At 38.4% G+C, this 13,817-nt stretch overlaps 1 protein-coding gene across 1 annotated transcript in view; it reads right to left on the reverse strand.

The window, feature by feature from the left end:
- Nucleotides 1–2,659: 2,659 nt before the first annotated feature.
- KCNMB3 (potassium calcium-activated channel subfamily M regulatory beta subunit 3) overlaps nucleotides 2,660–13,817 on the reverse strand; it is a 57,856-nt gene continuing 46,698 nt past the window's right edge. The window contains 5 exon segments of the mRNA XM_064492951.1: nucleotides 2,660–5,058; nucleotides 5,061–5,153; nucleotides 5,156–5,333; nucleotides 6,471–6,666; nucleotides 10,093–10,281. Of these exon segments, the coding sequence (XP_064349021.1) occupies nucleotides 4,967–5,058; nucleotides 5,061–5,153; nucleotides 5,156–5,333; nucleotides 6,471–6,666; nucleotides 10,093–10,281 (748 nt within the window). The 3' untranslated portion in view covers nucleotides 2,660–4,966.

Genomic DNA, 13,817 nt, shown 5'->3' on the forward strand with positions numbered 1-13,817 from the left:
TCCTCAGATGATAATTCTTGGTGATAGAGGATAATACAGCTGGGCTGTTCTTTAAAATACAAAGCAAACCATTTTTATTTTTTAATTACTACATTAAAAATTGTAAATGTATCTTATGTGCCATGACCTGGGAAGCCTTTTTTTTTCTCTTAAAAGTTATTTTCACTTTCTGAAAAGATTATAGCGTTTAGCTCAATATAAGTATGGTCCTGATAAAATTGGATTTAGATTGGTAACTCTACCTCGGGTTAATAAGGAAAAAAAAACAGATGAGTCACAATTCAATACTTCTGGCTCTGATATTACAGAGCACTATATTTTAGATTTGTAAAAGAGTTGCATGCCTTGTTTGTAATGGCATTGGAGATACTAAGAAAAATTTTTGGTTAAAATTTAATCATTGCTCCAGCCACTTGAAAAAGGCAGTAGTGCCAGGAGGTTCATTGAATTCAACATTTGAAATTCGTTTTGTTTTCTTTATTGTTAGTGAAACTGGTGTGTGTGTGTTTGCAGACATTTCAATTTGTATGCACATTGCTTGCTAGCCTTCGTTGAGGCATCTTTTATAAAAGGTATAAACATCAAGGTTCTAAAATTCAGAAGAGTTTATAATTGATTAGGAGTTTCCCAAGTTGGGATGTTAGTTTTTTAACAAGCTCATTTCGTTCAAGTACTCCATTTGAGTAAGGTTTTACACTTTTTATCAATGCAGCACCATTCCTTTTGCTTGGCTTAGATATGGTCATATTTCACCCATGCTAGTTAGCAAAAAGTGACAGTTATGAGCTATAAGAAAATCTTCTGACTTGATTTTTGCACAACTCCATTTAAGAGTTTTAGCAGGGAGGGGAAAAGTAAAACCAGTCCACTGTATGTATTAGTTGGGTAACGGATTTTCACTACCAACAATAGACTCCAGTCCTCATGTTGGTTAAGTATGGGAAGAGTTTTTAATGCATTTTGTAGGCCAGTTAAGTTTATGAATCTATCTAAAACATTATTTAATCTCTTACTACAATAATTTTGTTGTTATGCTAAGAGCCTTGTATATTTTTTAGGTGATTCTTAACTTTTGTTAATGCTTCTAGGCTAGCAAGGAGGCAGAAACCTTCATTATTTTATTATATTCTCTCAGAATATCTTTAATAAGACTAAACTTCTTAATTGTAGTATGTATTTCCAAATATGTCATTATTGATTTCATAAGAAAAAGCCCCTTATCAGATTAAATTTATATTCCTAAAAGTGGTTGGAAAACTTAACCTTCATCTGATTCCTAGAAATATTTTTGGTTATGGAACCAAAGTTTCAGATGCAATTAATGGTTTCAGTGTGATTCATTCCTCTGACTTTTTTGGTTGGAATAATATCCAAAAGAATATGTCCTTTTGGAACATAACAGTTTAACATCTTGGGCAATGTGGCACTACCAAAAGAAGACTACTGACACACCAAATGGAAGCTTCAAAAAGGAGCTCCCACCACCTTCTTTAGCCCCATTTTTTGTAGCATATCTATTTTTCTATATTTTGTCACTCAGTGGGTTGGAGTCCTTTGGTATACTGCATTGATTAGAAGAAAAATGTTTTTAAATGTTCTTTAATGATGGCCCTGAAAGTATCTGACACAGCAAGATGCATGTGTTGTACTGAGAATACAGAATGATACAGTGCCACTAAATTCAAGACTTCTTCCCAGTCTTGCTGTTCCTGGCAAGAAATTTGGCCTGTGACTGCACTTACTATTTGTTCTCATCAGAAACTGTCACTGTCTGCTTTTCTTTAACTTTGCAGTCTGTAACAACAAACTGTTTATTAAAAAAAAATTACTTTTATTTGTGTCCAAACAATCCTTAGTCTACTATATATTTTAACAAAAAACTGTGATAATGATATTTTGTCATTTATTTTGAATACTTAGAAGCAAATCAGTGTCGCTAATCAAAATTTAGCTGAATTTGAGTTCTTATCAATAATGACTAAATATAGCTGATTGAAAATCTCAAACTATTATGCCATAAAAGCCAATTTTTCTGTCCCAGTAAAGTGATGAATATTACAAAAATACTATTTAAATATTAACTTCCTTTAAGCATGAAGAACTAAATGCTTGTATTTTAAGCAGAAATAAATGCATTACACATACATGTAGGAATGTGTCTGTGGACAGACTTTTTCCCAAGTCAGTTGATGACAATAACCTAGAAGTGAAGTTAGACTAGAAGCAAACTGGTTTTGCTTTCAGTTACCACAAACCTTGCAAAAGGTAAGTCTGGGCTTTTCTTGGACTAGTAATGCACATGGGCATTGATACTTAGTACTTCTAAGCAATTAACAGCAAGTAATTGCTAAAATGTTGTTTATTTGCCAAGTGGTTTGAGTGACTTTGAGATAACATTGTTCTAAATTGACTTTGTTCTCCAAGCATAATGTCTCTTTCCTGAGGTGAACTAAGTAGCCACTATATGAATGGAAAACTGTAGTAACTGAAACACTTAAGATTTCACACTTTCATACATTTTAGGTTTCAAATTAATTGTTCGGAATTTGTTAGGAGAAAAATCTCAAGAACTGCATATCGTTAGATGGGTGTCAAACTTAGAAGTGGAATAGAGATATGCCATTCACTTAAGAAATCTAGAGAATCTCAGTTTGCAGAATGATTTAAAATATGTATGCATACATACATTTTATTACAGAGAAGTCTTTGGCATACAAAACAATTTACTACAACCTTTTAAACAGCATGTTCTGGACCTTAAATGCATATCATATTTAGCCAAGAGAAGGTGGAGAGGAATCCTCTCCTGCAGCTTCCTACCCCCACCGCCCAATGAAAGGTACCAAGACTGACTGAATTTATTTTTACTAAGAATTGTATATACTTAAGATTTACAACATGATGATTTGATAGACATACACACGGTGAAATGTTTACTGCAGTCAAGCTAATTAACACATAATCTCCTCACACAGTTACCTTGTGTGTGTGTGTGTGTGTGATGCAAGCACCTACAATCTATTCTCTTAGTACGTTTCCAGTATTCAATACAGTATTAACTATAGTCATTATGCTGTACATTAGATCTGAAGATTTATTCATCTTATAACAAAGTCTGTACCCATTAACCAACATCTCCCCAGCTCCCCTCCCCCACCCCAGGTAACTAGCATTCTGCACTCTGCTATGTATTCAACATTTTTAGATTCCATGTATAAGTGAAATGCAGTTCTTTCCTTTATGTGTCTGGATTATTTTACTTAGCACAGTGACCTCCAGGTGCATCCATGTTGTTGCAAATGGCAGGATCTCATTTTTTTAAGGCTGAAAAATATTCCATATATGTATACACATTTTATATATATAATCACGATTTCTTTATTCATCTGTCGATGGATACTTAGATTGTTTCTATACCTTGGCTATTGTGAATAGTGCTGCAGTGAACATGGAAAGCAGGTATTTCTTGGAGGTACTGATTTCATTTCTTTAGGGTACATCCCCAGAAGAGGGAGAAGGCTGACTGAAAATTGAAAACTTAGCAGAAGTTTTTTTCATCTACTAACATTTTTATGCACCTCCACTAGGTACCAGAAATTAAGCTAGGTGTTCCACATATCCTACCTTGTTTCTTCCTTTAAAATAACCCCGTGAAAGAAGAGCTTATCCCTATTTATTGTTGAGAAGAGAGGCTCAAACAATTCAGCTGAATTACCCAAGGACACATATCTGAGAAGTTGTAATTATTAAAAAATCTCGAAAAAATCCTACTTTAAGACACATGTTCTCTCCACTATTCCTCACTAGAAAGAAGAGAAAATACAAAATTGTTCACTGCTGGTCAAGTCAGTATTGCTTTATTTAATTATTCATTTTATTTAATAATGTGTGACTTACAATTATTTGCTAAAAGGCATTAAATTGGCTTAGAGTCAAAGTTTCTGTTTTGATAACATCTACATATAAAGGTTGCTTCAAAAGTCATTCTTTCTGTTGCCCTTGCTATAAGATTTCTTAGTAAAATTGTAAAGCTACTTTGAGGTACAATGGTTTTCAGAATGAACTCTGTTTCCAACTCGTATATTCAGCTTAATCTGGAAAGCACTTGTTGGGAGAGTTTTGTGACATTCATTATTTAATAATCGTGGTTGATTCATTAATTAAAGTACGGACAGTTGTTGACTATCGATGTGGGACTTTTCTGTGATGCGGGTTATCTGAAATGAATGTTAAATTCCATCCAGTGTAGCTTCTCCCTGCTTCACAACACATTTCTAGCCATCTCTCCTGCTCCCTCCAGCATGTACACAACAAAATGAGCTTACGGAAAGCATAATCAACTGGAAAAAATGTTGCTGAAAGAAAAATTACATGGTCCATGGCAAGGTTAAGTACAAATAATGCTAAGCTTAGTGAATTTTACAGGCAGCGGCTTCTCTCTTTTCTCATGGTGAAGTAAAATAGTAGGTCCATGTTTTCTGAAATTATCAGATTATTATCTTCCTATAGTGAGTAGTGAACTGTTCTTCACTAAGAATTTTTTGAGAAATGTTTTAATGTGAACTCTATTGCATAGAACTCGATTGGCCGTTCAGCGCTCACCAGGTTAGAAACCCTCCTCATCTACTTCCACAGTGACAAGTCAGATATAACTAGTTCTGCAGTGTGAGTTGATAGCAGATGAAGCACAAAGACCTTGAGCTCATTTTGCCACATGGAAACAAAAAGTGCTTCCTTGGCTCATGTGGAGAGATTTGGAGTAGAAATGATGGTGAATTTTTATGTATTTATAAAATAAATAGAATGAATGCATAATGAGACTACAAATTTTCTTCTGCCCATGAAATATTCATACTTAACTTTGCCTCTACATGGTTAGTTTGCAAGTAGGCATAATTAGGTCCTCAAGAGCAGAAATGGCAGGTTATCTGAAGGTCAGGACTTGAATATGGCCACCATCTTAAGATTACCTGCTCCTTCCTTTGCTCCTCCCCACACCCCACAGTTAGAGCTGGTGCCGGGCCATGTAAGGTACTTTGCCACTTACCTCGTCTCTGCAGCGCTGTATTTTTCACACAGTAGGGACAGGTGCTGTGTTAATCGCACCACGCCAACTATCAGGGCACCACCTACCAGAGTCAGTGACGGCCAAAACAATGGAAGATAACCATTCGGTCATACTTTTTAATGAGAATAACATCTTCAGACTGGCTGTCTGGACTGTAGAAGCATGAAAAGGGGGTCCCGTTTTTGAGATCGAAGAATTCCTTTATGCCCAGAGCACTGTTGAGCAAATCTTTTCTATCTTGGTGGCACTCAGGTGTGTAGAAGCACTAGGAGTACAGAGGGGGAAGAAAGATGAGGGCACTGCCTCTGAAACCAAGCACTTAAACAACAGTTTTAATTCTGAAATCACTTCAGACTGAAGCTGTTAGGAATTTTCATCTCAGAAGGTGATAAAACCTATTTCATAGCTCCTGGGGAAGGGTTGCCAGGAGAGCAAAGAATGAAATGGACATTTTTGAGCACTAAACAGGGATGTGGGACAGAATTCTTAGAATAAAGACATAGTACAAGAGGCAGTGACCATCTTCATAAGGACCATGCTCTTCCCTACATGCAGGGCCTCGCTCTCTTCCTGGATAATAACTTGATGAATCTATTTGTCCGTTCAACAAATATATACTGAGCTCTTTATGTGCCTTCAACACCTATTAATGCCTCTACCATCTGTAGTAAACTCTTTCCCTAAAGGATAACACATTGAGGCTTTTGTTCTAGGCCCATGGAGAGGGGGCCGTACGTGGGCTTTGGTTCCTGGGAGGCACAACCAGTGGAGAGAAGGAAGCTCCATCAGCTGGTGATTCTTTTTAAAAAAGCTTTATTACCATATCCACTAGGCACTCAAGGGCCTACAAAAATATTTGAGACCTTGAAAATTATTGCATCCAAAAAGAAAACCAAAATCATCAGACTGAAATTAGTGCTTAAAGAAACACAACAAAGTATCACATGTCAACTAATCTAATACAATTCAACTTTTATAGTTAGGTGAAAATGTACACTTTAAGTCATATGAACCAACTGAGTATCCTTTAAAGGATAATCTTTAAATTTCTTTGATAAGAAAAATTATATGTTTGATTTAAGGAGGGCTGTGAGAATATTTTAACATTTTTGATACGATGGGGAATGCGACCTCCATAAGTAAGACTGTTCATTGGCCCTGTCTTTAAATTCCAGATACCAGTTTGTGAAATTGGAATAATTCCACTCTTTTCTATATACCCCATTTTTCCTCCCCAGTGTTTTTAGCTTCATTTAGCCTAATTTGGCCACTGTCAAAACGTTCACTGGAAGGAAGCAGGTTTATCTAGAAATGAGCCTGGATACTGCACCCTGCTAGGAACAGTCTGGCATGGAAAGGTTGCTGTGATTAGAACTCTTTCGTTACATAAACTTGACCTTACCTTGGAATTTGTCTGGACAGCCACTTCGTTATAATGTAGGAGAGCTTTCTGCCCTGAATGGGTGAGGTTCACAAGCACCTGCAGACACGGGTACTTGCCCTGACCGCGGCAGTCCGCCCCACAGCTGAAAGCGCAGTCCATCCAGTCCGTGATGTGTGTGTGGATGATGGTGCAGTTCGCTGCTTCTCTCTGAGTGCTTCAATTTGGAAAAAAAAAAGAAATGGTTTTCAGCCCTAGAAAATTTAGTTCTGTATTTCTAATGTGGTAATCTGAGGCATTTGTCCATCTCAAAGCAATGCAGGACCATTACAGAAGGCACTGAATGACTAGGGAGCATGGGGGGCCATGCAGCAGGGGATAAATAGCAGCAAAGTGCTGGGTTCCATCTCAGTTATGACCTCCTAGCATATTTCTCATTGTAGGTCAATGGTTTTCGGACTTTAGAATCACCCGAGTAGGTATGTTAGAATGAAGAATTTGTTAAAATGTAGATTCTAAGACCAGAGATTCAGGTTCAGCTGATGCAAGCTGGGGCCCAGGAATCCATATATGTAACAGTATTTAAGATGCAAGTATTTGGAGAACCATCTTTGAGCAACAGTATCCTCAATCTGTAACCACCGAGATTCACACTCAGAAATCTTATAATCTCTCCTGCCTCCTCATCTCAAGATGCGCCCACTGGCTTGTCCTGATGAAAATGTGCCTTTGGAAGAAGTCCAACCACAGGACTCTTAGTCAATCTAGCCTTTAAAGTTGTATTAACAAGGAACATTTCCATTTACCCACTCTACTTCGAGAGGCAAATGCAAATCATATGAGGAATCTCTCATTAGAAAACTACCATGTTTTTACTATTAGTAGTAAGTTCCTTAAGGTCAGGAGCTACATCCTATTCATCTTTATGTTCCTCAAAACACAAAGCACAGTGCCTTTCACATAGTAGAGGCTCAACAAATAATGTACCGAATTAATTTTCACTTGGAAAACATTCCATGAGAATTTGCACATACACAGAACGTCATAGGTGCAGTGAGAAGGGGCAGACAGAACTCCTGCTCATGAAGACTTCGTGGTGGTGCGGAAGAGGAAGGGCATTTGTGGGCGGGTATAGCTCAGGGGTAGAGTGTATGCTTAGCATGCACAAGGTCCTGGGTTCAATCCCCAGTGCGTCCATTAAAAGTAAATAGATAAACCTAATTACCCCCAAAAAAGTTTTTCTAAAAAAGAAAAAGAACATATGTGTATAAAATAGAGAACAAGCCCCAGATAAAGTAAATGAGAGTGAGAGGAAACGCTTTGTTTGGTTGAATGTGCAGGTCCAGCTACTCACATATCCTCATGCCCACGTCTAGGTGAGTCCCTGTGCTGCTTCCCAGTGTCTTAAACACAAGAAGCAAATTTGAAAGTCAGAATGTTTGAAAAGCACTGCTTAGCTAGGTTCAGACTGCACTCCCATGAAGATCTTGGATTGCATGTAATCATTTTTGTTTATTAAGGAAAAACCTGAGACACACAATGCAGTTTTTAACATGATTGCATGCCCAGGGCATAAAAATATCACTAGAAATGGCCTTAGAAGAATAAAATGTTGGGCAAGTGAAAGTACAAAAATGGGAAATGAGGTTCTTTCACAGGTTTTGCAGTGGCCTGCCTTTTCACAAAATTACTTTCTCTACATATTTAGACCAGGCATCTTAAAATATTTAGACCTGTCAGCCTTTCTGTGTTAAAACTTCAATCCTAACCAAGTGCCAAACTGAGTTTGATTTGAACCTTCTTTGAAGATTTTAGGAAGCTCCAGTATAGAGAGTGCGACACTCCTCCCTATGCACAAGGGTCAAGGCCGGAGGCTTTCAGGTCGAACCAGAAATGTATTTAGGGCTGAAAATATCAGCATGTCCCTCAATAGCATTGTGTGTCTGTCTACAAACAGACAAAATCCATCATTTCATTGAGAGATGAGGGTTTAAGGGAGTTGGGGGGATAGGTATGAGCTACCCAAGTCTCTCAACTATCAGCTTTTATGAAGCAAGACTACTCTCTGATGGCACAAGATCACAAGGCAACAGAGATGAGAACTCACTGCTCTTAAACAGTCCCTTAATTACCTGCAGCAAACAACTTCCAGAAATGCTTAGAAAAGTATATCTTAAATATGAACAAAAGTTTAGTGTTAGCTTACAGAAGGTATCTTCAAACCATCTCCCAAATATATCACATCATATTTTTAAAAAATAATCTGACCTGCACGCAAACACACATGTGCACACACACATATTTACTGAACTTATATAGATATACATAATGCAGATATATAGATGGAAAATAGATTAACAGGAAAAGGAAGGTAGAAAGCTAGTATGAAGTCAAGAGTGAGGTATAAACATGTAACCCCCAGACCATAAGATCCTTGATAGTTATGAGAACTGGGCCACAAATTTGGCTCTGAGCTTCCTAGCAGCCAAAGAGATGGAGAAAATACAGCCAGACACAAGGTTCCTGGTATCCATTAGATTAAAGTAAGCTGGTTGATCAGGAGAACAGATTCTCCTGGTTGCTAATGTCAGAGAGAAAATTTCCCTAATAGTGGCACTGTGTGCTGCAGTGGAGGAGGACCCCCACATTATTGCCCTAACAATGGGAACCTAGGAATGGTGGGAGATGAGTCTGATAAATAACAAAAGCAGGCCACACAATTCCTTCCCTATGACCCCTTTTCTTCACTGAACTCCTAGGCCTCCCTCATCCCACTCCCCTGGGCCTTCTGTTGCTCTCTGGCTAGCCAAAGGGGAAGTGACCCTTGCATTCCCCCTACCCAGTGCTGCCCTCCTCCAAGGCACCCCATGTGTGTGAGCCAATCTCCAACATTAAACAGCTCCTCTACAGCCCTAACAAAACTCCCATCCCCCTCATGGCAGCAAACTCCATTTAAGTGTTAGGAGGCAACGAGTCTTATGTCAGAATGAATAGGCAAATTCTTCACTGCCTATTTGATCTTGGGCACGTAACCCTTTTGGAGCCTCAGCTTTCTCATTCATAAAGTGAAAATTAAAATAATAAAACAATCTTCCATCATGGGTTTGCTGTAGGTTTAAATAGGATACAATACAGTATATATTTGACATGTACTATATATGTAAGAATGATAATTTATTACATGTATTTAATAAAGAAATTACTTAAAAGGAAGAAAACTTTTGTTGAGCAACTACTATGCACTAGTAGTTGATAATTATCAAGCTCAAAAAACTCAGACTCAAAAAACTTGTTGTGCTCATATAGAGGCTTAACCTAACCCTTCCCTGGGATATCTGCATGCTAAAGAAAGAATTTATTACTTGCAGGAATATACAGTACATGGATACATTGTTGAAAGAATTTTTGAGATTGGAGGAGGGGAGCAACAAAGGAGTCTCTTCCACTCTCTTACCACCTCTTCCTCCAAACCCAGCTGCCTCCTAGCACTGACCGAGGACCAGGAACTCTATCTTCCCTGTCCTAGACAAAGGTCAAGAGGGCTGGAGAAACCAAAGCCAGTCTCCCCTCCCCTCCTCTCCTCTACCACTGTGCCTGCATATGGTTTGATTTGGAAATTCTGGATCTCCTTTCTCTTTCTTACCTGAGCATGAAGGGCTTTAGGATGGTTACTCCAAGCAAGAAAAACATTAGGACAGAGAAGGCCATCATTGCAAACCCTAGCAGCATGGCTCGGTCCTTTCCAGCATTGGATGGCAGCTTCTTGTGCACATATGGTGGGTCTCCATCACTGTGGTCTATGTTTCTCTTCCCTGAGGTAGAAAAGGCTGTCCTTTGGGGGTAGTGGGAAGGAGATATTTCAATAAGCTCATAAAGTGGGAACAGTGATGGTCATTTTGTGTTGTACAGAAATACTAGATCACTATGTTGCACAACTTAAACAAGCACAGTATTGTAGGTCAACTATAATTTCTTAAATTAAACAAATAAATAAATAAACTATTTCTTTACAAAAACAAAACAAAACCCTAACTTTAAATTCCTACATTTCTTGTAGAAAACATAAAAGAAATCCTTTATGACCTTGGTTTAGGCAAATATTTCTTAGATACAATACTACAAGCACAATCTGAAAGAGAACAAATTGTTAAATCGGACTTCATCAAAATTAAAAATTTCTGCTCTTCAAAAGACTGTTAGAAGAATGAAAAGCCAGCCCAGGCTGGAAAAAAATATTGGCACATCATTTTAAAGGACTCGAATCCAGAATACATAAAAAGCTCTCAAGCTCAATAATGCCACACAACCCAATTAATGACTTCAACGGACACTTCAAAGAGGATGTATAAATGTCAAATAAGCACATAAAAAGATGCTCATTAGTAACCTGTATATTAAAACCACACTGAGATACCACATCACCCCCACTCGAATGCGTGTAACCAAAAAGACACAATACCAAGTGTTGGAGAACTGGAACTCTCATACACTATTGATGGGAATATAAAACGGTATAACCACTTTGTAAAACAGTTGGTATTGTCTTAAAAAGTGAAACATATATGGGACCATAGGACCCAGGTATTCCATTCCTAGGTATTTATTTACCAAGCAAAATGAAAGCACATGATCATACAAAGACTTGTACATAGATGTTCATGGCACCCCATTTGTAAGTAGCCCCAAGCTGGAAACAAACCAAATTTTTATCAGCTAGTATACAGATAAACGCTTACATTCACACAATGGAAAGCTACTCAGCAACAGAACTGACAAACATGGCACACAGGACAAACCTCAGAATAATTACGCTGAGTGAAAAAAGCCAGACAAACAAAAGAGGCCACACTGTATGATTCCATTCACATAAAATTGTAGAAAATGCAAAAGTATCTTTAGTGACAGAAAGCAGATTAGCAGTTACTCGGGGGTAGGGGAGGATGCAAAGGGGCACAAGGAAACTTTCATGGTCTTATCTTGATGGTGTGATGGTTTCACCCAAAACTATCACATATGTCAAAACTTATCAAATGGTTCACATTAAACATGTGCCAGCTGTCGTATTTCAGTCATAAATAAAGCTGTTTTTGACAAATGTTGGGGGAAAAAAAGTGGGAATATTTACCAACCCATGGTGAGTGGAGGGAGGGTCCCATTTGCTGCCCACCTGAGGGTTGTGAGCAGGTATGATGCAACACAATGAGATCTTATATTCAGAGCTTGGTTAAAGTCCATCTGAACAACCTAAAGTGATCTGTTATAAATTTTTTTTCATGTAACAAACAAGACTAAGGAATGTTGCCAGGGTGAAGTCTTTGGAGATCTGTTTCATCAATGACTAGGAAAGAATTGCCTCTAAGTAGCTTTCATTCATTTTATGTAAATAGTGTTAGGAACTTACTTATCTGTCATGGATATTACATATTCCCCCTGAAAATATTTTTTACATTCTTTTATGAATTCCATATGGAAAGAATGACTCCAAAAGTTCACATTTGGAATTAACAGCATCCTGAAGTGGGATCTGACTTGTGCTTTCATATCCAGCTGCTGGAAAGGCAGATCTACCACAGGGCTTCCTGGCCCACGGCCCAGTCACTCAGAACAGGGAGGGCCTCGCTGCTGGCTTCTCCCCTCACCCACGGCTCCTCTCTGTCCACGCACAGCTCTGCGTGAGTGGCCCTACGTGTCTTCTCTCCTTTTGCTCTGCTCTAGCAAAGGAGGTGATAAATTCTTTCACAATGGGGCATCCAGTGAACAAAGTCCAAAACAAAGGTCGCCAACTGGTGACCCATGGACAGCATCCCAGCCCACAGATGTGTTTTGTTTGGCCTTTCCTGGGTTGTTTTTTTCAAATGCCAGATTAGTTGTTAACACTTTAAAAATCATGAAACGTCTCACAAAAGTGCTGATTTCTACTTCTGAAAAAAAATCACAAGGCCCACATTCCTGCCTATGAACAGCTGGCCAAGTGAGGAGAGGCTGCCCCTGTGGACAGGGGTGTCTTCTCCAATTTGCCACAGTCCCACCACTTCCTGTGGACAGTCACTGATTTGCCGCTCCCTGCTCAGCAGGAGTTTGTGTCCCAGAGGTATTTCCATTTTAAGAGGCTTAACAAAATCTTAAGCCAAACAAATGCAGTCATAATGGTAAAAACTCAGGCTCCATCGAGCTGTGTAAAAAGCTTACTAAATTTTGAAGCTGAGCAAAAACCCTGTCAAGGGAATTGCTAGCTGTTTTCTTCCAAAAGTGTATTTAATATTTTATCCCTCATCCTTCCCCTTTTCTTCCCCTAGTCCCCTTTCTCCCTGACAATATCTCGGACCGTAGACAGTGAGCAGAATGTCAGGCAACCTAGTATGTTCCAGGAGCCTGCTCTGGGAAGCACTGCTCTCAATAGATGGCAACACCCTGTCGTTAATACTGCTTTAGGAATCGAGGCCCTGGTTTGGGGGTGTTTCATCTCCTTTGATATGTTATGCACCCTCTATCATCCCACCCTCAGAGAATGGGCATGGGAAATTTTTTTAAAATAAATTTGAGCCAGTATGTTTTATATTTTCTCAACAAATATGATATATTGATTTATAAAAGAGTTTTGGCCCTGAAGGAAGGTTTGGATATTTTGTAGGTTCCCAAAACCCAATGCCCTGTATTTCCTCCATGTTCTAAAACTGGGCTTTAGTTGCTTTGCATTGTAAGGGGTCTTGGAGGTTTACTGTCAGAGAACCATGGGATCCATGCAGGAAGGGGCTTATTATGAGGCCTCTCTGCCATTTCTAACACACTGATTTAACCTACCCAATTATAAGTGTATGATGTACAAAACTGATTCTGATCTAGTTTAGGAATAAGAGAGACATGGTAGTGTACTAGACTTTTTTTGGTCTTTCTAATATTTCTGCCCACTTTGTTCTAAGGCTTTATGAAAAATTAAACCCCTTGTGAAGAAGTCATTTTGGGGGAGGAAAGAAAACATAAAATAATTGTTAAAAATGAATACACAGATATATTTTTAGTGTTGTAATAATAACAGGCTTCTATTAAATGCTGGAGAGGGTGTGGAGAAAAGGGAACCCTCCTATTCTGGTGGTGGGAATGTAGTTTGCTGCAGCCACTATGAAAAACAGTATGGAGATTCCTTAAAAAACAAAAAATAGACTTAACATATGATCCAGCAATCCCATTCCTGGGCATATATCCAGGGGACATTCTAATTTGAAAAGATACATGCACCCCAATGTCCACAGCAGCACAATTTACAATAGCCAAGACATGGAAACAAATGTCCATCAACAGAAGATTAGATAAAGAAGTCGTGATATACAATGGAATACTACTCAGCCATAAAAAAGAATAAAATAATGC

Source organism: Camelus dromedarius, chromosome 2 (genome assembly GCF_036321535.1).
Source record: "Camelus dromedarius isolate mCamDro1 chromosome 2, mCamDro1.pat, whole genome shotgun sequence".
Lineage (NCBI taxonomy): Eukaryota > Metazoa > Chordata > Mammalia > Artiodactyla > Camelidae > Camelus > Camelus dromedarius.